The sequence below is a fragment of the Ornithorhynchus anatinus genome, chromosome 7 (assembly GCF_004115215.2).
Source record: "Ornithorhynchus anatinus isolate Pmale09 chromosome 7, mOrnAna1.pri.v4, whole genome shotgun sequence".
In the NCBI taxonomy this organism is placed as follows: domain Eukaryota; kingdom Metazoa; phylum Chordata; class Mammalia; order Monotremata; family Ornithorhynchidae; genus Ornithorhynchus; species Ornithorhynchus anatinus.
In genome coordinates, this window is record NC_041734.1 from 80335042 (window position 1) to 80353839 (window position 18798).

The window sequence follows — 18798 nt, forward strand, 5'->3', positions numbered from 1 at the left end:
CGACGTTATCACTATCTGTTGGGCGAATCTCCCAGAAGCGACCCGCCAGACCGATGACTATTTATCGGGCCAATCTCCCAGAAGCGACCCGCCAGGCCGGTGGCTATTTATTGGGCGATCTCTCCCAAGAGACTGCCAAATCCCCCTCCGCGTTCCCGTCCTGCCGCTCGGAGGCGATTGGGGATTTTAAGAGACTCCTAAACTGGGGGGATCGACTTGCTTTGCTTGAAGAAGGGCTTCCCGCACTGGCTCGGCCTCATTTTCACCCTCTGAGTCGTCGTCATCGAGCGCCCGCCGTGTGCGGAGCGCTGTACTGAGCGCTCGGGGGAGGGAGGTCGAACAACTTTCCCTGCCCGGAACGAGCTTTTTAATCGGGACGCCGTAATCACGCGTGGGTTTGTGACGACTCGGTTTCCCGAGCCCGTTACCTCGGCGTGGATATCTTGGGTGTCTCTCGCGGGCCCGCGTCCGCCACCTCGGTCGCGTCCTGCGCTCCCCAGCGCTCGGCACGGCGAGTACGGCCCGTGAGAAGTCGCGTGGCTCAGCGGAAGGAGGCCGGGCTGGGGAGTCGGAGGTCGTGGGTTCTAATCCCGCCTCCGCCGCTTGTCAGCTGGGTGACTTTAGGCGAGTCGCTTGCCTTCTCTGGGCCTCAGTCGCCTCATCCGGAAGATGGGGGTGAAGCCTGTGAGCCCCACGGGGGACGACCTGATCACCCTGTAGTAATAACGATGTCGGTGTACGTTGAGCGCCCCCTCTGTGCCGAGCACCGTTCCGAGCGCCGGGGGAGATCCAGGGTCATCGGGTCGTCCCGCGGGAGGCTCCCGGTCTTCAGCCCCATCTGACAGACGAGGTCCCTGAGGCCCAGAGGAACGGGGTGACTTAGAATAATAATAATGTCGGTACCTGCTAGGCGCTCACTATGGGCAGAGCACCGTTCTAAGCGCCGGGGGAGATAACGGGGTCGTCGGGTCGGCCCGCGGGAGGTTCCCGGTCAATCCCCGTTTTCCAGATGAGGGCACTGAGGCCCAGGGAAGTGAAGCGCCTCGCCCACGGTCACCCGGCTGCCAGGCGGCGGGGCGGGGATTCGGACCCACGGCCTCGGGCTCCCGGGCCCGGCCTCTCGCCGCTGCGCCCCCGCCGCTCCTGCCCGCCAAGGACCGTTCTGAGCACCGGGGCTGCGCACCGTCTTTAACCCCCGTTAACCCCCGGTGAGGGCGCTTGGTACGGTGCCCTGCACGTAGTAAGCGCTCAATAAAGACTATCGAACGAGGCCCGGAGAAGGGGAGGGACGCGTCGGCAGTCACCCGGCTGACAGGTGGCGGAGCCGGGAGTCGAACTCACGGCCTCCGACTCCGGAGTCGCCCGGCGGCCGAGGGGCGGGGCCGGGATCAGAACCCAGGTCACCGAGCTACGCTCCCTCCCGCCCTTGCGTCCTCGGGGGCCGCGGCCTGATTTCTCTCCCCCCCCCCCCGCTTTCCAGGTCATCCGTTTCCACGGGGAATCTCTTCCCGCCTACATAATCGCCAGCATCCTCCTGGGCTACGGAGGACAGCTCAGCTCCCTTCTTTCAACGGGTGAGAATTCGGTCGGGCCTGTCTTCGGAGCGCTTACTGTGTGCGGGGCGCCGGACCGAGCGCTTGGGAAAGCACAGTTCGGCAGCGGACGGGGACACGTCGCGTACCCACCACCTAAATATCGTTGTCGCCTTTACCGCCACCGGCGTACTGGGCGCGGCGCGGCGGCAAGAGGCCGGGCTCGGGGGGCCGAGGCCGTGGGTTCCGATCCCGGCTCCGCCGCCCGTCCGCTGGGTGACTTCGGGCGAGTCGCTTCCCTGGGCCGTCGCTGTTCGTTCTTGCCCGTCCGTCTCCCCCCGATCGGACCGTGAGCTCGTCGGATCCCGATCCGTCCTTTCCGAGCGCTTGGTCCAGCGCCCTGCGCGTAGTGAGCGCTCGGTAAATGCTACTGAGTGAATGAATGGACCTCAGCGACCTCATCTGGAAAATGGGGATGGAGACCGTGAGCCCCCCCGTGGGACGACCCGATCCCCTTGCGTCTCTCCCGGCGCTTAGAACGGCGCTTGACACGTCGTGGGCGCTCAACGGATACCATCACTTTTAGGAGGAGCGGCGAGGCTCGGCGGAAAGAGGCCGGGCCGGGGGGGCGTCGGGGGCCGTGGGTTCGAATGCCGGCTCCGCCGCTCGTCAGCCGGGGGACTCTGGGCAAGTCACGTCGCGTCGCTGGGCCTCGGTGACCCCGTCTGGAAAACGGGGACGAAGACCGGGAGCCTCGCGGGGGACCACCCGATGAGCTCGGAGCCCCCCCCCCCCCCCCCCCCCCGGCGCTTAGAGCGGTGCTCGGCACCTAGCAGGCGCTTCACGGATGCCATTTTGATTTGTGCTTCTCCGGACCTCGGTGACCTCATCTGGGAAATGGGGCTGGAAGCCCGTGAGCCCCACGGGGGCCGGCCCGATGACCCCGTATCTCCCCCGGCGCTCGGGACGGTGCTCGGCACCTAGCGGGCGCTTCGCCGATACCGTCGTCATCGTCATAATTAATGCAGCGATGATGCCAACGGTACCGAGGCGCTTGGGAGAAGACGGCGCCACGGCGATGGGCGACGTACGTCGTCGTTCTTACCGCGGATGTATCGGTAACGATAATGGCGATAAAGCACGTGGGAGAGGACCCGAAGAAATGAACAGCGATGCTTACGTCAGTACGGTAACGATAACGTCGGTGTCCGTTGAGCGCTCACCACGTGCCGAGCGCCGTGCCGAGCGCCGGGGGAGACGCGGGCTCGTCGGGCTGTCCCGCGGTCTCCATCCCCGTTTTCCGGACGAGGTCGCCGAGGCCCGGAGGAGCGAAGCGACTCGCCCGCGGTCCCCCAGCTGCCGGGCGGCGGAGCCGGGATTCGAACCGGTGACCTCCGACTCCCGCGCCCGGCCCCTTGAGGGCTTGGCAGGTGCCCTTGACTCCGTTGGTCGCCGTCGTCCTCCTCCGTCCGTCTCCCCCGGTCGGCCCGGGCGCCCGTCGAATCTACCCGTTGCCGACTCGTCCGTTCCGAGCGCCCAGTACGGCGCGCTGCGCCTAGGGAGCGCTCGATAAATACTACGGAATTGAATTTTGTCATCGTCGGTATCGCGTCGGCGATGATAGAGCACTCGGGAAAGGAGAACGTAACGGAGTCCGCGGGCGGATCTCCTCCCCACGAGGAGCCCCCGGCTGGAAGGGGAGACCGACCGGAGATCGGACTGGGCGCGGGGGACGTATCCCGGTGACGACGGTGGGATTGGTTAAGCGCTTACCCCGTGCCGAGCGCCGGGGGGGGATCCCCGGGGTCATTCGTTCATTCGGTCGTCTTTATCGGGCGCCTGCTACGCGCAGAGCACCGTGCCGAGCGCTCGGAACGGACCGTCGGGCAGCAGGCGGAGACCGTCCCCGCCCGACGACGGGCTCGCGGACCGACCCCGGGGGGGACGGACGGACGGAGCCGAGACGGCGGCGTCACGATGAATGGAATCCAGCTGGGACTCGTCCGGTCGTACCTACCGGGCGCTTACTACGTGCCGAGCACCGGACCGAGCGCCCGGAAGGAACGGGTCGGTCACCCGTTGAGCGCTCACTACGGGCCGGGCGCCGGGGGAGAGACGGGGTCGTCGGGTCGTCCCCATTCGGGGTCACCGGGGCCCGGAGGAGGGAGGCGACCCGCCCGCGGTCCCCCCCGGGCTGGGATTCGGACCCGTGACCTCGGACTCCCGAGCCCGGCCTCCCGCCGCCGGGCCGCTCCCCCACCGGCGTCGCGGGCTCGATCCCCGCCTCCCGGACGGGCTCGGCGAGGCGCCCGGCCCGAGGCCGCCCGGCGGACGGGCGGCGGGGCGCCGTCGGAACCCCACGTCCCCCGCCCAGCGCGTCGCCTCTCCTCCCCAGGCCGGTGCGGCCACTTGGGCGCGGCGCTGCAGAGGACGGCCAGACCCTACAAGGTGGAGCCCGTGGTCCACGGCCTCAACTTCCTGCTGGGGTGAGTGGCCGCGTCCCCCCGGTCGGCGGGCGGGGCTCCGTGCCGAGCGCTCGGCAGGTCCGCCGGGGCAACGGAGGGAGGCCGACCCCGCCCGGCGAGGGGGAGACGGTAGAAGAAGAGCGGGATCGAAACTCGGATCCATCCCCCCCCCCCCCGGGGGGGACGCGGGCCGGGTCCGGCCCGCCTCGCTCGGCTCCGCCCCGGCGTTGGGCGACGATGGCGGAGAGAGGTCGCGGGTCGCGGGTCCGGATCCCGGCCCCGCCCCTCCTCGGCAGCCGGGGGGCCGTGGGCGGGTCGCCTCCGTGCCCCGGTTCCCTCGTCGGTCGAATGGGGATGGAGCCCGGGGGCCTCACGCGGGACGACCCCGTGACCCCGGGTCTCCCCCCGGCGCTTAGACCGGTGCTCGGCGCGGAGTGAGCGCTTAATAGTGACGACGTTGCTGCCCGTTAAGCGCTCACTCCGCGCCGAGCACCGGTCTAAGCGCCGGGGGGAGACGCGGGGGAATCGGGTCGTCCCCCGCGGGGCTCCCGCTCCTCATCCCCATTTGACAGACGAGGTCACCGAGGCCCGGAGAAGTGAAGCGACTCGCCCGCGGTCACGCGGCTGACGAGTGGCCGAGCTGGGATTCGAACCCATGGCCTCTGACTCCCAAGCCCGGCCTCTTTCCGCTGAGCCGCGCTGCTTCGAAGCACTTAAATACCGACGTCGTCATTATTATTGTCATCATTATTATCATCATCGTAATATTCTCAGTGATAATCGAGAAGCAGCGGGGCTCAGCGGAAAGAGCCCGGGCTGGGGAGGCGGAGATCACGGGTTCCAGTCCCGCCTCCGGTCAGCTGTGTGGCTCCGGGCCAGGCGCTTCGCTTCTCGGGGCCTCGGTTCCCTCATCTGGAAAACGGGGATGAAGACGGGGAGCCCCCCCCCCCCCTCCGGGGGACCACCTGATCACCTTGCATCTCCCCCCCGGCGCTTAGAACGGTGCTTGGCACATAGTGAGCGCTTAACAGATGCCATCGGTATTATCATCATCATCCACCGCTTAGTAGAGTGCCTGGCACATAGTAAATGCTCAACAGATGCCATCGTCGTCATTATCATCACCATTACCCACCGCTCAGTACGGTGCCTGGCACGTAGTAAGCGCTTAACAAGTGCCATCGTTATTATTACTAGTATCAATTACCCACCGTTTAGAGTTCCAGGCACGTAGTGAGCGCTTAACTAAATGCCGTCGTCGTTATTATTATTATTATTATTATTATTATTAATAACCACCGCTTAGTACAGTGCCTGACACATAGCAAGTGCTTTAACAAGTACCATCCTTATTATCATCATTACCCGCCGCTCAGTACAGTGCCTGGCACCTAGTAGGCACTTAACAAGTGCCATCATTATTATCGTTATTATTGTTTTTATTACCACTCACTGCCTAGCAGAGTGCCTGGCACCTAGTAAGCGCTTAACAAATGCCATCGCCGTCATTATCGTTATTATTATTATCATCATCACTCACCGCTTAGTAGAGCGCCTGGCACCTAGTAAGCGCTTTAAAAAAATGCCATCGTCATTATCGTCGTCGTTATCATGATTATTTTTATCATCACTCACCGTGTGGTAGAGTGCCTGGCACCTAGTAAGCACTTAACAAATGCCATCATCATCATTATTATTTTTATCGTCGCTCACCGCTCAATAGAGTGCCTGGCGCACGGTAAGCGCTCTAACGAATGCCGTCGTCATCGTTATTAATTACCCACCGCTCGGTAGGGTGCCCGGCGCACGGTAAGCGCTTTACCGAATGCCGTCGTCGTCATTATTGCCCACCGCTCAGTAGAGTCCCCGGCACACGGTAAGCGCTTAAATTACCCACCGCTCAGTAGAGCGCCTGGCACATGGTAAGCGCTCCCCCGATACCATCCGAAAAATAGGGCGCCCCGTCCCGAAGGCCGATTCCTCGACCGATTTGGAGCCCGAGAGCTCGTCTCCGGACCGCCGGCTGGTCGGGGTGACGACGACGACGACGACGACGATGTTGGTATTTGCACAGCGCTCAGGATGTGCCAAGCACCGTCCGAAGCGCTGGGGGGAGATACAGGGAAGCTGCCGCTTAGGAGAAGCGGCGCGGCTCAGCGGACGGAGCCCCGGCTCGGGAGCCGGAGGTCACGGGTCTGAATCCCGGCTCCGCCGCTCGTCAGCCGGGCGACCTCGGGCGAGTCGCTTCACTTCTCTGTACCTCGGTTCCCTCATCTGGAAAACGGGGACGAAGCCCGGGAGCCTCACGGGGGGGGGGGGGGGCGGGGGGCGCGACCCGACGACCCCGCGTCTCCCCCGGCGCTCAGAGCGGCGCTCAGCGGACACCGACGTTATTATACGGGGTCGTCGGGCCCTCCCCCGCGGGGCTCCCGGTCCTGATCCCCGTTTGACGGATGAGGTCCGCCGAGGCCCAGCGGAGCGGAGCGACTCGCCCGGGGTCACCCGGCTGCCGGGCGGCGGGGCCGGGACTCGAACGCGCGTCCCGGGGACGGTCCCGTCGGCGCGTCGCGCGGGCGGCCGGGAACGAGGAAGGAGCGGGGGCCGACCGTCTCTCCCCCGGCAGATTCGGCTGGTTCCGCGAGGCCTGGGAGGCGACGCTGCTCCCGGAACCGGACGTGATCCCGGCCAGCGCCGGCGGGCTCCGCGTCCCGCTGGTGTCGCCCGTCCTCTTCCTCTTCGGCACGGCCTTGGCCTACTGGGGTCACGCACTGGGCGCCGCCTCGCTGCGCCTCCTCGCCTCGGCCCGCCCGGCCCTGCCCGGGTAAGCCTCCCCCGGGACGCGGCGGGGGGGGGGGGGGGGGGGCGCCCGAATCGATCCAGCTCGGCCCCGGGGAGCCCGGGCTCCGGAGTCCCGGGTCGCGGGTTCCGATCGCGGCTCCGCCGCCCGTCGGCCGGGCGACCGTGGGCGGGTCTCCCCGGTGCCTCGCTTCCCTCGTCTGGAGAGTGGGGAGCCCGGGCGGGACGGCCCGACGACCCCGTGTCTCCCCCGGCGCTTAGAGCGGTGCCCGGCACCCGGTCGGCGCCTAACGGGCAGCGACGTCACCGTCGGGTGCTTGCTGCGGGCGCCCAAGTGGCTTCACCTCCCTGGGCCTCAGTGCCCTCATCTGGAAAATGGGGATGGAGCCCGGGGGCCCCACGGGGGACAGCCCGATGACCCCGTACCTCCCCCGGCGCTCGGGAGAGCGCTTGACAGATGCCGTCATTAATGTTGTCATCGCGACCCCGCGTCTCCCCCGGCGCTCGGGACAGCGCTCGGCGCAGAGTGAGCGCTTAAACGTGCACCGTCACGGTTATCATCGTTGCGCGGCCCCGGTGGCGGGCCGGGGTCGGGGAGGGAAAGCGGCCGGGCTCACGGAGCAGCGCGGCCTAGCGGGTAGAGCCCGGGCCTGGGAGTCGGAGGTCGTGGGTCCCGCCGATCCCGCCTCCGCCGCTCGCCTGCCGGGTGGCCTCGGGCCGGTCGCTTCGCCCTCCCGGGCCTCGGTCCCCTCGTCTGGAAAACGGGAACGGAGCCCGGGAGCCCCACGATCCCCGATAACGGATTCCCGTTACCGTCGGTGGGGGGCTCGGAAGGGCGGTGACCCGGGTGTCTTTCAGGTGGTCGGCCCGGCCGCGGGGGCCGGGGCCGGCGGGCGCGGCCTGCGGGGTCCTGGTCCTGGTGCCGGTGGGCTGGACCGCGTGCGGAGCGGTCGCCCTCGTCCTCGCCGGCCTCCTCTACGCGCTCCGGGTAAGCGGCGCGGCCCCGTGGCCGGAGCCCGGGTCGGGGTTCTGATCCCGCCTCCGCCGCCCGTCTGCCGGGCGACCGCGGGCGGGTCGCGTCCCTCCCCTGGGCCTCCGCGCCCTCCTCCGTCGGGTGGGGACGGGGCCGGGGGGGCCCCGGGCCACCCGGAAGGCTTTGGATGCGTTCATTGGATCGCATTCGCCGAGCGCTTGCTAGGGGCGGAGCGCCGTACCGGGCGCTTGGAATGGACAGTCGGGCAAACGGATAGAGACCGTCCCTGCCCAGTGACGGGCCCGGTGTCTTATCGGGGGACCTCCCGGGGCTCGGTGCCTGGCACCTGGTAAGCGCTTTTCAAACACCGCAATTCTCCCTCTCCCTCTCCCTCTCCCTCCTCTTCTCCCGCTCTGTCTCCTTTTTCTTCTCCGTCCTCTCCTCCCTCTCCGTCTCCTTCCTCTCCTCTTCCTCCCCTTCTCCCTCTTCGTCGTCCTCTTCCTCCCCTTCCTCCTCTTCGTCGTCCTCTTCCTCCCCGTCCTCCTCTTCTCCCTCTTCGTCGTCTTCCTCCTCTTGGTCCTCTCCTTCCTTCCTCTTCGTCGTCTTCTTCCTCCTCCTCTTCTTCCTCCTCCTCCTCCTCCTTCCTCCTCCTCCTTCCTCTTCTTCTTCTAATAATGATAATAATAATGACGGTTTCCGTTAAGCGCTTCCTACGTGCCGAGCACCGTTCTGAGCGCTCAGGGAGGTGGGAGGTCATCAGGTCTGGCCCCCCGTGGGGCTCCCAGTCTTCAGCCCCATTGGACAGATGAGGTCACTGAGGCCCAGAGAAGCCAAGCGACTCGCCCGAAGTCCCCCCGGCGGACAAGCGGCGGAGCCGGGATCAGAACCCGTGACCTCTGACTCCCAAGCCCGGCTTCTTTCTACGCCAGCCTGCTCCTCTCTCCTCCTCTTCCTTTTCCTCCTCCTCTTCTTCTTTCTTCTTCTTCATCTTAATAATAATAATAATAATGGAGACAACGGCGCGGCTCAGTGGAAAGGGCCCGGGCTTTGGAGTCGGAGGTCACGGGTTCGCATCCCGGCTCTGCCGCCTGCCTGCCGGGTGACGGTGGGCGAGTCGCTTCGCTTCTCGGGGCCTCAGTTCCCTCATCTGGCAAATGGGGATGAAGACCGGGAGCCCCACGTGGGACGACCCGATTCCCCTGCGTCTCCCCCAGCGCTTAGGACGGTGCTCGGCACCTAGTGAGCGCTTAACGAATACCAACGTCATTATTATGATGATGATTAAACCGGCACTGTGTCTGTTGACTGCTGTACTGTCCTCTCCCAAGCGCTTAATACCGTGCTCAGCGCACAGGAAGGGCTCAGTAATTCATTCGTTCATTCGGTAGTATTTATTGAGCGCTTACAATGTGCCTCTGCGCTGTACTGAGCGCCTGGGGTGGACAGATGGGCGACAGATGATAATCACGGTGGTATTTGTTAAGCGCTTCCTGTGTGCAGAGCGCTGTTCCAAGCGCCGGGGGGGATACGCGGTGATCGCGTCGGCCCCCTTGGGGCTCCCGGTCTCCATCCCCGTTTTCCAGATGAGGTCACTGAGGCCCAGAGAAGCGAAGCGACTCGCCCCAGCAAGCGGCGGAGCCGGGATTCGAACCCACGACCTCCCACTCCCAAGCCCGGCCTCTTTCCACCGAGCCGCGCTGCTTCTCTATGGAAACGATCGAATAAGCTGGAAGTCCTCTGTGGGCGGGGACTGTGTCTCTTCACTCATCCGGCCGTATTCGTCGAGCGCCCACTGTGCGCGGAGCACTGTGTTCAACGTTGGGAAAGTACAATCCGGCAATAGAGACAGCGAGAGACCATCCCTGCCCACACTGGGCTTACAGTCTAGAAGGGCGGGGGGGGGGGGGGGGGGAGACAGCGCGGCTCAGTGGAGAGAGCACGGGCTTTGGAGTCAGAGGTCACGAGTTCGGATCCCGGCTCTGCCACTCGTCAGCCGTGTGACGGCGGGCGGGTCACTTCACTTCTCCGGGCCTCAGTGACCTCATCTGTAAAATGGGGGTGGAGACCGGGAGCCCCACGCGGGACATCCCGGTTCCCCCGTGTCCTAGAACGGCGCTGCGCACGTAGTGAGCGCTTAACAAATACCGACCACGTTATTACTGAAGACGCCGATACGAGTAAGCGGGCGTCGATGTAAATAAATGAAATTATAGATATATAAATAAAAATACGTATATAAATAAAATTGTACAAGTGGCCGTGGGGCCGGGAGCACTTACGTCGTCGTTCTGTCCTCCCCCGAGCGCTTAGGGCAGTGCCCCGCACACGGGAGGCGCTCAGGAAATACGACCGGCCGACTAGAATGTAAGCTCCTTGTGGGCAGGGAATGTGTCTCCTGTGTTGGACTCTCCCGAGCGGTTGGAAGAGCGCTCCGCACGCGGTCAGCGCGCGGTACAGCCCGTCGGTGACGTCGATTCTCCGGACCGTGGGCTCGTCGTCGGGCGGGGACGGGTCTCTATCTGTTGGCCGATGGTCCGCTCCGAGCGCTTCGTACGGTGCCCCGCCCGTAGGAGGCGCTCAATAAATACGACCGAATGAATGACGGTGCTTTTGATCGATGGATTTCTCTCCGTGTCCTCCCAGGTGATCCACCTGCACTCCGTCACCCGAACCCCGAGAAGTGGCCTTAATGTGGTAAGCTCGTAGAGACGAGCCGCCCCGGCCCCCCCCCGGCTTGAGCTGATGACGACGTGGGTGTCTAAGCGCTCGCTACGTGCCGAGCACCGTTCTGAGCGCCGGGGGAGATACCGGATGATCGGGTTGTCCCACGAGAGGCTCGCGGTTAATCCCCAGCTGAGGGAACCGAGGCACCGAGCCAAGCGACCGGCCCAGAGTCACCCGGCTGACGGGTGGCGGGGCCGGGATTAGAACCCGTGACCTTCGACTCCTAGGCCCGGGCTCTTCCCACGGGGCCACGCCGCTTCTCGGCGACGGTATCCGTCGAGCGCTGGCTACGTGCCGAGCGCCGTTCCGAGCGCCGGGGGAGATACGAGGTGGTGAGGTCGTCCCCCGTGGGGCTCCCGCTCTTCACCCCCGTCGGACAGACGAGCGAACTGAGGCCCGGAGGAGCCAAGTGACTTGTCCGAAGTCTCACAGCTGCTCAGCGGCGGAGGCGGGATCGGAACCCGGGTCCTCCGACCCCCCCCCCCCGGGCCCGGCCTCCTTCCGCCGCGCCGCTCCGCGATCCCGTTTCGGGCGCGAGCCCGTCGTCGGGCGGCGCCGGTCCCTATCTGTTGCCCGGCTGTCCGTCCCGGGCGCTCAGTACGGCGCTCTGCACGCGGTCGGCGCTCGACAGACTGAGCGAACGAAGGAGGTGGGTCGGAGACCCTTTAGTGGCGGAGGGCTCGGGAGTCCGAGCTCGTGGGTTCGAGTCCCGCCTCCGCCGCCCGTCGGCTGGGCGACCGCGGGCCGGTCGCTTCCCTTCTCTGGGCCTCGGTGACCTCATCCGTCAGACGGGGGTGAAGACCGGGAGCCTCCCGTGGGACGCCCCGACGACCCCGTATCCCCCCCCCGCCCCCCCCCCCGGCGCTCCGAACGGCGCTCGGCGCGGAGCGGGCGCTTAGCGGATACCCGCGTGATTATTACCGCTCCCACGCCGACGGCGCCCGCCGAGTGGCTCTGGAGGCGCGTGGTCCCGGAGGGCGCCGGGTCGTCCCGGCCGCTCTTCCGGGCCAAACTCCGGGACCGCCCGCCGGGGCACCGGGTTTGGCGGCCCGAAGGCCGGTGACCCGCGGCGGGAGGCCGCCCTCTGCGGAGACCCCTCGCCGTCGGCCCCGGAGCCTCGCCCGGCCGCTCCCCCGCGGCCTCGGGCCCGTCCCTCTGGCCGCCGGCCCGCGTCCCGCCTCCGTCCCGGCCGCCCTCCCTCCTCGGATCCCCCGGACGATCCCTCTGCCCTCCTTGGAACCCTCACCGCGGGCCCCCCTCCTCCCGGAGGCCTTCCCGGACCGCGCCCTCCTCTCCTCCCGCTCCCTCCCGCGTCGCCCCGACTCCCTCCCTCCCTTCATCGCCCCCCCGGCCCCATCCCTCATTTCTTTCTTGTCACGGCCGCCTCCCCCTCCGGGCCGTCAGGTCGCCGTGGGCGGGGACTGCGCGCGTTCTCGAAAAGGCAGCGTGGCTCAGTGGCAAGGGCCTGGACTCAGGAGTCAGAGGTCACGGGTCCGAATGCCGCTCCGCCTCTTGTCAGCTGTGTGACCGCGGGCGAGCCGCTTCACTCCTCTGGGCCTCGGGGACCTCATCTGTAAACATAAAAGAGCGGGAGCCTCACGGGGGACGACCCGATGACCCCGTATCTCCCCCGGCGCTTAGAACGCTGCTCGGCGCGTAGTGGGCGCTTGACTGATACCGACGTTATCATCGTTATAATTTTGCACTCTCCCGAGCACCTAGTACAGTGCTCTGCACACAATAAGTGCCCGATACAGTTGACCGCGCGAGGAGGAGGGAGAAGATCCAACGCCTAGAGCAGGGATCCGGCGCTCAGAACAGCGCCCGGCGCGTAGTAAGCGCTTGACGAACACCATTATTATTGAATCCCCGCTTTGCAGATGAGGCAGCCGAGGCCCAGAGAACAGAAGCGACCCCCCCCGGAGTCACGCGCGGCCGACAAGCGGCGGAACTGCTACCCGGGGCTGAATTGTGCTTCCCGAGCGCTTGGCACAGTGCCCTGCACGCAGCGAGCGCTCGGTAAATACGGCCGAGTGAATGAACTGGGCGGGGACCCAGGTCCCTTGACTCCCAGGCCCAGGCTCTTCCCGCCAGTAGTAACGATCCTGTTGTCCAACTGTACTGAGAAGCAGCGTGGCTCAGGGGCAAGAGGCCGGGCCTGGCAGTCAGAGGTCACGCGTTCGAAGCCCGGCTCTGCCCCCCCCGTCAGCCGTGTGCCCGTGGGCCAGTCGCTTCGCTTCTCTGGGCCTCAGTTCCCTCATCTGTCAAATGGGGATTGAGTGTGAGCCTCCCGGGGGACGACCCCATGACCCCCGTATCTCCCCCGGCGCTTAGAACGGTGCTCGGCACAGAGTAAGCGCTTGACAGGTACCGGCGTTAAATTCACTTACCGTCCAAGCGCTCGGTACGGGGCCCCGCACGCGGTCGGCGCTCAATAAATCCCATCGGATGGAATAACCGTGGTACTTGTGAAGTGCTCCCCAGGGGCCAGACGCCGTACTAAGCGCCGGGGCGACTGGGACGGCGTCGAGCACAGTCCCCCGTGGGGCCCGGTCTCCCTCCCCGTCTTCCAGACGAGGGAACCGAGGCCCGGAGAAGTCGTCGGTTCGTTCGGCGGTGTTATCGAGCGCCTCCTCTGTGCGGAGCACTGGACTAAGGGAAGCGGCTCGCCCGGGCTCGCCCGGCAGGCCGGTGGCGGAGGCGGGATCGGAACCCACGACCTCCCGCCGCCGGGCCGCGCCGCTCCCCCTCTCGGAAGCGCCCCGTCCGGTCCCGGGCACGCGGCGGGGGCTCGGTGAGCGGCGTCGACGGGTCTCTCTCCCGCGGCACAGACGCCGGGAGGCGCGGCCGGAGGCGGGGAAGCCGCGGGCCTCGTCCGAGAAGCCACCGAGAACGGCGGGTCCGGGCCAGAGCCCCCCGCCGAGGCCGAGGCCGAGGACAGCCTGAGGATGCACGTCACGGCTCTGCACTTCCTCGCCTGGATCGTGCTGCTCAGCGCGCCCTCTTTAATTTACTGGTTCAGAAATCTCAGGTAATCCGGGGCCGCTGGCATCGATGATGACGGTGGAGTCCGGGGAGCGTCGACCGCGCGCCGGGCACCGTTCCGAGCGCCGGGGCGGGAACGGGATCGTCGGGTTGGGAGGATAGTATTCCCGAGGATTCATTCGGTAGTATTTATCGAGCCCTTGCTACGTGCAGAGCACCGGACCCAGCGCTCGGAACGGACAGGTCGGTGACGGAGAGGGACGGTCCCTGCCCTCTGACGGGCGCGCGGTCCGATCGGGGGAGGCGGGCGGACGGACGGGAGCAGTAACTGCAATCGAGGGGATGGACGTCTCATTAGAACGGTAGCGGATAGGTAGAATCAGGGCGGCGTACGTCGTGTTAACAAAATAAATAACGCAGACGGACGGGTACGGCGCCGGGGGGAGGGGCCGGGGGAGGGGGAGGAGCGGAGGGAGAGGCGGGAGAAGAGGGTTCAGCTGCGGAGAGGCGGAGGGGCGGGGAGGGGGAGCGGAGGGGGAAAGGGGGAGCTCGGTCCGGGGAGGTGGGCTGTAAGTCGGGTTTCCAAGAGGGGAAGAGAATTAGTGAAGTGCTGACTACGTGCCAGCTACTGTCCTAAGCGCTGGGGTAGGTACGGGGTCGTCGGGTGGAGGGGGTGATGGTCACGATGATGGAGTCTGGGAAGCGCTCACTACGTGCCAGGCACCGTTCTAAGCGCTGCGGTGGGGACGGGATCGTCGGGTTGGAGGCGGGCCGTGCCCCACGTGGGGCTCCCGGTCTCGATCCCCGTTTTACAGATCGAGTCGCCGAGGCCCAGAGAAGTGAAGGGACTTGCCCCGGGGGTCACCCGGCAGGCAGGTGGCCGAGCCGGGATCGGAACCCAGGTCCCTCTGATTCCCGGGCCCCGGCTCAGTGGAGAGAGCCCGCGCTGGGGAGTCGGAGGCCGTGGGTTCGCCTCCCGCCTCCGCCACCTGTCAGCTGGGTGACCTTGGGCAAGTCACCTCGCTTCTCTGTGCCTCAGTGACCTCGTCTGGAAAACGGGGATGAGGTCCGGGAGCCCCACGGGGGACGACCCGATCACCTCGCGTCTCCCCCGGCGCTTAGAACGGTGCTCGGCATTCATCCGTTGGAGCGTGTCCATTGAGCGCCCGCCGTGTGCGGAGCGCTGGACCGGGCGCTCGGAAGGTGCAGCTCGGCAGCGGACGGAGACCATCCTCACCCGACAGCGGGCTCGCGGTCCGCGCGTAGTAAGCGCCTGACGGATGCCGTCGTCGTCGTATTCACCGAGCGCTTACTGTGTGCAGAGCACCGTATTAAGCGCTTGGGGGGGGGTTCTTCGGGGTCTCCCCGAGACCCGCCGTACTCGCCCAGAGGTGACCCGCGTTGAATTGTTCCACCGTAGGTACAGCATTCAGCTGGATCCCGATCCCTGTAAACCTCTGGCTCTTATCCTGGTTCCGACGGTGGGGATTCTCATGAATTCCAGCGCTGCCTCAGTGAGATCCAGGTAAGTCTGCCCTCCTCCGACACCCGGACCCGATCGGACCCCGCGAGACGGTGCTCTGGATTCGACACCTCCGTTTTCGCCGGCGCCCGGGCGTCGGGAGGACCTGGGTTCAGATCCCGGCTCCGCCCCGTGTCCCCCCGGGTGACCTCGGACGAGTCCCTTCGCTTCCTCGGGCTCCGTCTGTGGGGTTGAGGACGGCGAACCCTCTGCGGGACGAGGTTGGACCCCCGGCCGGCCGGCTTAGCGCCAGTCTCCCCCGGCGTCTAGTACGGCGCTTGGCACGTAGGGAGCGATTAAGGGGTGCCTTTTAGAACAGAAGGGGCGAAACCCGAAACCGCTCGTTCCCGTCCCCGTCCGGAAGGAACCGTGGCTTCCCGAATCACTTCCTGCCCGGCTCCCGTGCTTTTCGCCGGCCCGTCCGGTCGCTGGGTCGTATTTATGGAGCGCTCCCTGCGGGCCGAGCGCTGTGCTGAGCGCTTGGGAGAGTTCGGAGTTAGAGTTGGGGGCTGGCGGGTCCCCCGTCCTTAAGCGGCTCGCAGCAGACGTTGAGAGACGTGAAAAGAAATGGCAGCCGTGGCCGCGAGGGCTGTGCGGGGCCGGGAGCCGGGGAGACCGTCCCAACGCCGGGGCGACGCCGGAGGGAGCGGGGGAAGAGGAAAAGTGGGGCTTAATCGGGGAGGGCCTCTGGGAGGAGGCGGGCTTTCCCTTCGAAGGCGGGGAGCCTCATCGCCGGTGGGATTTGAGGAGGGAGGGCGTGCCGAGATGATAATGTCGGTATCTGTTAAGCGCTTACTACGTGCGGAGCACCGTTCCGAGCGCCGGGGGTGATCCGGGGTCATCGGGCCGCCCCCCCCCCCCCCCCGTGAGGCTCCCGGTCCTCATCCCCATTTTCCAGTTGAGGGGACTGAGGCACGGGGAAAAATAATATTGTCGGTATCTGTTAAGCGCTTACTACGTGCGGAGCACCGTTCCGAGCGCCGGGGGAGATCCGGGGTCATCGGGCCGCCCCCCCCCCCCGTGAGGCTCCCGGTCCTCATCCCCATTTTCCAGATGAGGGGACTGAGGCCCAGAGACCTGAAGCGACTCGCCCCGGGTCACACAGCTGACAGGTGGCGGAGCCGGGATTCGAACCCACGACCCCTGACTCCTAAGCCCGGGCTCTTTCCACCGAGCCACGCCGCTTCTCTGTAACAGAATTAGCCGTCACGTTCCCTGCCCAGAACGGGCAGGTGGGAAACCGGAGGCCCAGAGCGACAAAGTGCCTTGCCCAAGGTCACGCACCAGAGGGGGAACCGGGATTAGAACCCGGGTCCCAACATGCCTTACGTCATTCCTTACCTTATTCCAAAGGCCGTTGGGCAAAACGGGCTTTTCCCGTTCCCCCCCCCCCCCCCCCCCCCCGCCCCCTTTGAAGTTCCGTCACCTTCCCGAGCCGCTTGGGTCCCGAGGGAGGTCGAGCTCGGGAGCTCGGGAGCTCTTCCAAGACGAGGAGAACGAGAACCAAATTACCGACGACCACAGAGGAGGAAGTCACGCATTTAAAGAACGCCAAAATTTTGAAAAGAACGTTTTAAAAGTGGGCCGTTCCCTTTGAGGGGCAAGGAGAAAAAGAAATCCGTCCTCTGCCGTTCGCGTCTTAAGGCCAAATGGGGGACGATGGGCGCGGCGCCGTCTTCGGCCCCGCGCGAGCCACTTGACTTCTCCGGGCCTCGGGTCCCTCATCTGGAAAACGGGCGTGAAGACTATAAGCCCCCCGTGGGACAAGCCGATGACCTCGTGTCTCTCCCGGCGCTTAGAACGGTGCTTGGCACGTAGTAGACGCTTAACAGGTGCCATCGTTATGATCACCGTCCCTCTCCCTGCCTCTGTCTCTCTCCCTCTCCGCCAACCGATCGGCGGTCTGTATCGAGCGCTTACTGTGTGCGGAGCACTGGGCTGGACGCTTGGGAGAGGACGGCGGAACAGAGTTGGTGGACGTGCTTCCCCGCCCGTAGCGCGCTTTCCGTCTCTCCCACTCTTTCCTCTCTGCCTCCGTCTCCCTCCGTCTCTGTCCCCCCGTCTCTCTCCGTCTCACTCCCCGTTAGTCCCTTTCCCCGTCTCGCCGTCTCTGTCCCCCCGTCTCTCTCCGTCACACTCCCCGTTACTCCCTTTCCCCGTCTCGCTGTCTCTCTCCGTCTCTGTCCCCCCGCCTCTGTCCGTCTCACTCCCCGTTACTCCCTTTCCCCGTCTCGCTGTCTCTGTCACCCCGTCTCTGTCCGTCTCACTCCCCGTTAGTCCCTTTCCCCGTCTCGCTGTCTCTCTCCGTCTCTGTCACCCCGTCTCTGTCCGTCTCACTCCCCGTTAGTCCCTTTCCCCGTCTCGCTGTCTCTCTCCGTCTCTGTCACCCCGCCTCTGTCCGCCTCACTCCCCGTTAGTCCCTTTCCCCGTCACGCTGTCTCTCTCCGTCTCTGTCACCCCGTCTCTCTCCGTCTCACTCCCCGTTAGTCCCTTTCCCCGTCACGCTGTCTCTCTCCGTCTCTGTCCCCCCGTCTCTCTCCGTCTCACTCCCCGTTAGTCCCTTTCCCCGTCTCGCCGTCTCTGTCCCCCCGTCTCTCTCCGTCTCACTCCCCGTTAGTCCCTTTCCCCGTCTCGCCGTCCCTGTCCCCCCGTCTCACTCCCCGTCGGTCCCTTTCCTTGTCTCGCCGTGTCTCTCCGTCTCTGTCACCCCGTCTCACCCCGTTACTCCCTTTCCTTGTCTCGCTGTCTCCGTCTCCATCTCCGTGTCTCTCGCTCCATCCCCGCCCGCCCTTCCCTCCGTCTCTCTCTGCCGTCCCTCCCCCTCCCCGTCTCTCTCGCTCTGCCCGTCCCCGCGTCTCCGCCGCCCCGTCTCCCCCCCTCCCGTCCCTCTCACGCCGTCTGTCTCTCTCTCTCTCTCCTCAGCAAGTTCCTGAAGATGGCCGCCAGAGTCCCGCCCGTTCTGTCGGTCGCCACCGTGGCCTTCGGCGCGGCGCACCTCTACCGCGTCCCGTACCTGGCTAGCGTCCCGCTGGTCCTCCACGCCCTGTGTAGCGTGGTGTGACCGCCCCCCTCCCCGCCCCCCCCTTCCTTCCCCGCCCCGGGGGCCGAGGAGGGACCGTCGCCTTCGGACGTTCACGGGACCGGGGTCGGGGCGGCCCCCCGGGAGGAGAGCCGGCCCCCCCGCCCGGCGCCCGAAGACGTCCCCGCCGCCTCGCTCGGCGTCTCTCGGCCTCGGTCCGTGTCTCCGTCCGTCCCCGTCCGTCCGGGTCTCTCCGGGGACGCCCCGGCCCGGGCGGGGCGGCCCCGTCCCCTTCCCGTCTGCCACGGCGTTTCCCTCCGGTCGCTGCGGAGCTGGGAGGCGGGGAGGAGGGGCTTTCCGTCCGTTCGTGCCCGAGAAATCGGGGGACCGGGGCGGGGGCCCGGTCCCCCCCCCCCGAAGCGCTCCGTGAATGATCCGGGGAGGGACGGTCGGGTCCGGGAGCGTCGTCTCCCGGCGGCGTTCGGCCCCTCCGTCCCGCCTCCCGGGATTGGCGAGCGGGGCCCCCCCCCCCCCCCCAGCCCATCCCGGGGTCCGCCCCGACCCCCCCCCCGTCCGAAATGAGGCCGCGGGAACCGGCTGGGATCGCCTCTGCTTTCCCTGATCGGCTCCGGGCACCTGCTCTTCTGCTTTTCTGGCGAGTTTGGGGGGGGGGGGGGGGCGCGTTTTGTTTTTTGGGTCTTTTTAACGTGGGGTAGATTTAGGTCCAGTGGTTTGGAGCATCTGGACTTGAGCCGTATTAATTTTACAAAGCAGGTCCCCGT

The 18798-nt window shown here is 66.3% G+C and overlaps 1 protein-coding gene across 1 annotated transcript in view; it reads left to right on the plus strand.

The window, feature by feature from the left end:
• The window catches only part of PGAP1 (post-GPI attachment to proteins inositol deacylase 1), a 56283-nt gene extending 37745 nt beyond the window's left edge, over nt 1-18538 (plus strand). Inside the window, exons 20-27 of the mRNA XM_029069686.2 lie at nt 1481-1574; nt 3928-4018; nt 6621-6818; nt 7592-7781; nt 10410-10460; nt 13322-13521; nt 14896-15000; nt 17920-18538. Of these exons, the coding sequence (XP_028925519.1) occupies nt 1481-1574; nt 3928-4018; nt 6621-6818; nt 7592-7781; nt 10410-10460; nt 13322-13521; nt 14896-15000; nt 17920-18058 (1068 nt within the window). The 3' untranslated portion in view covers nt 18059-18538. The remainder of the gene's footprint in view (nt 1-1480; nt 1575-3927; nt 4019-6620; nt 6819-7591; nt 7782-10409; nt 10461-13321; nt 13522-14895; nt 15001-17919) is intronic.
• Nucleotides 18539-18798: the final 260 nt, after the last annotated feature.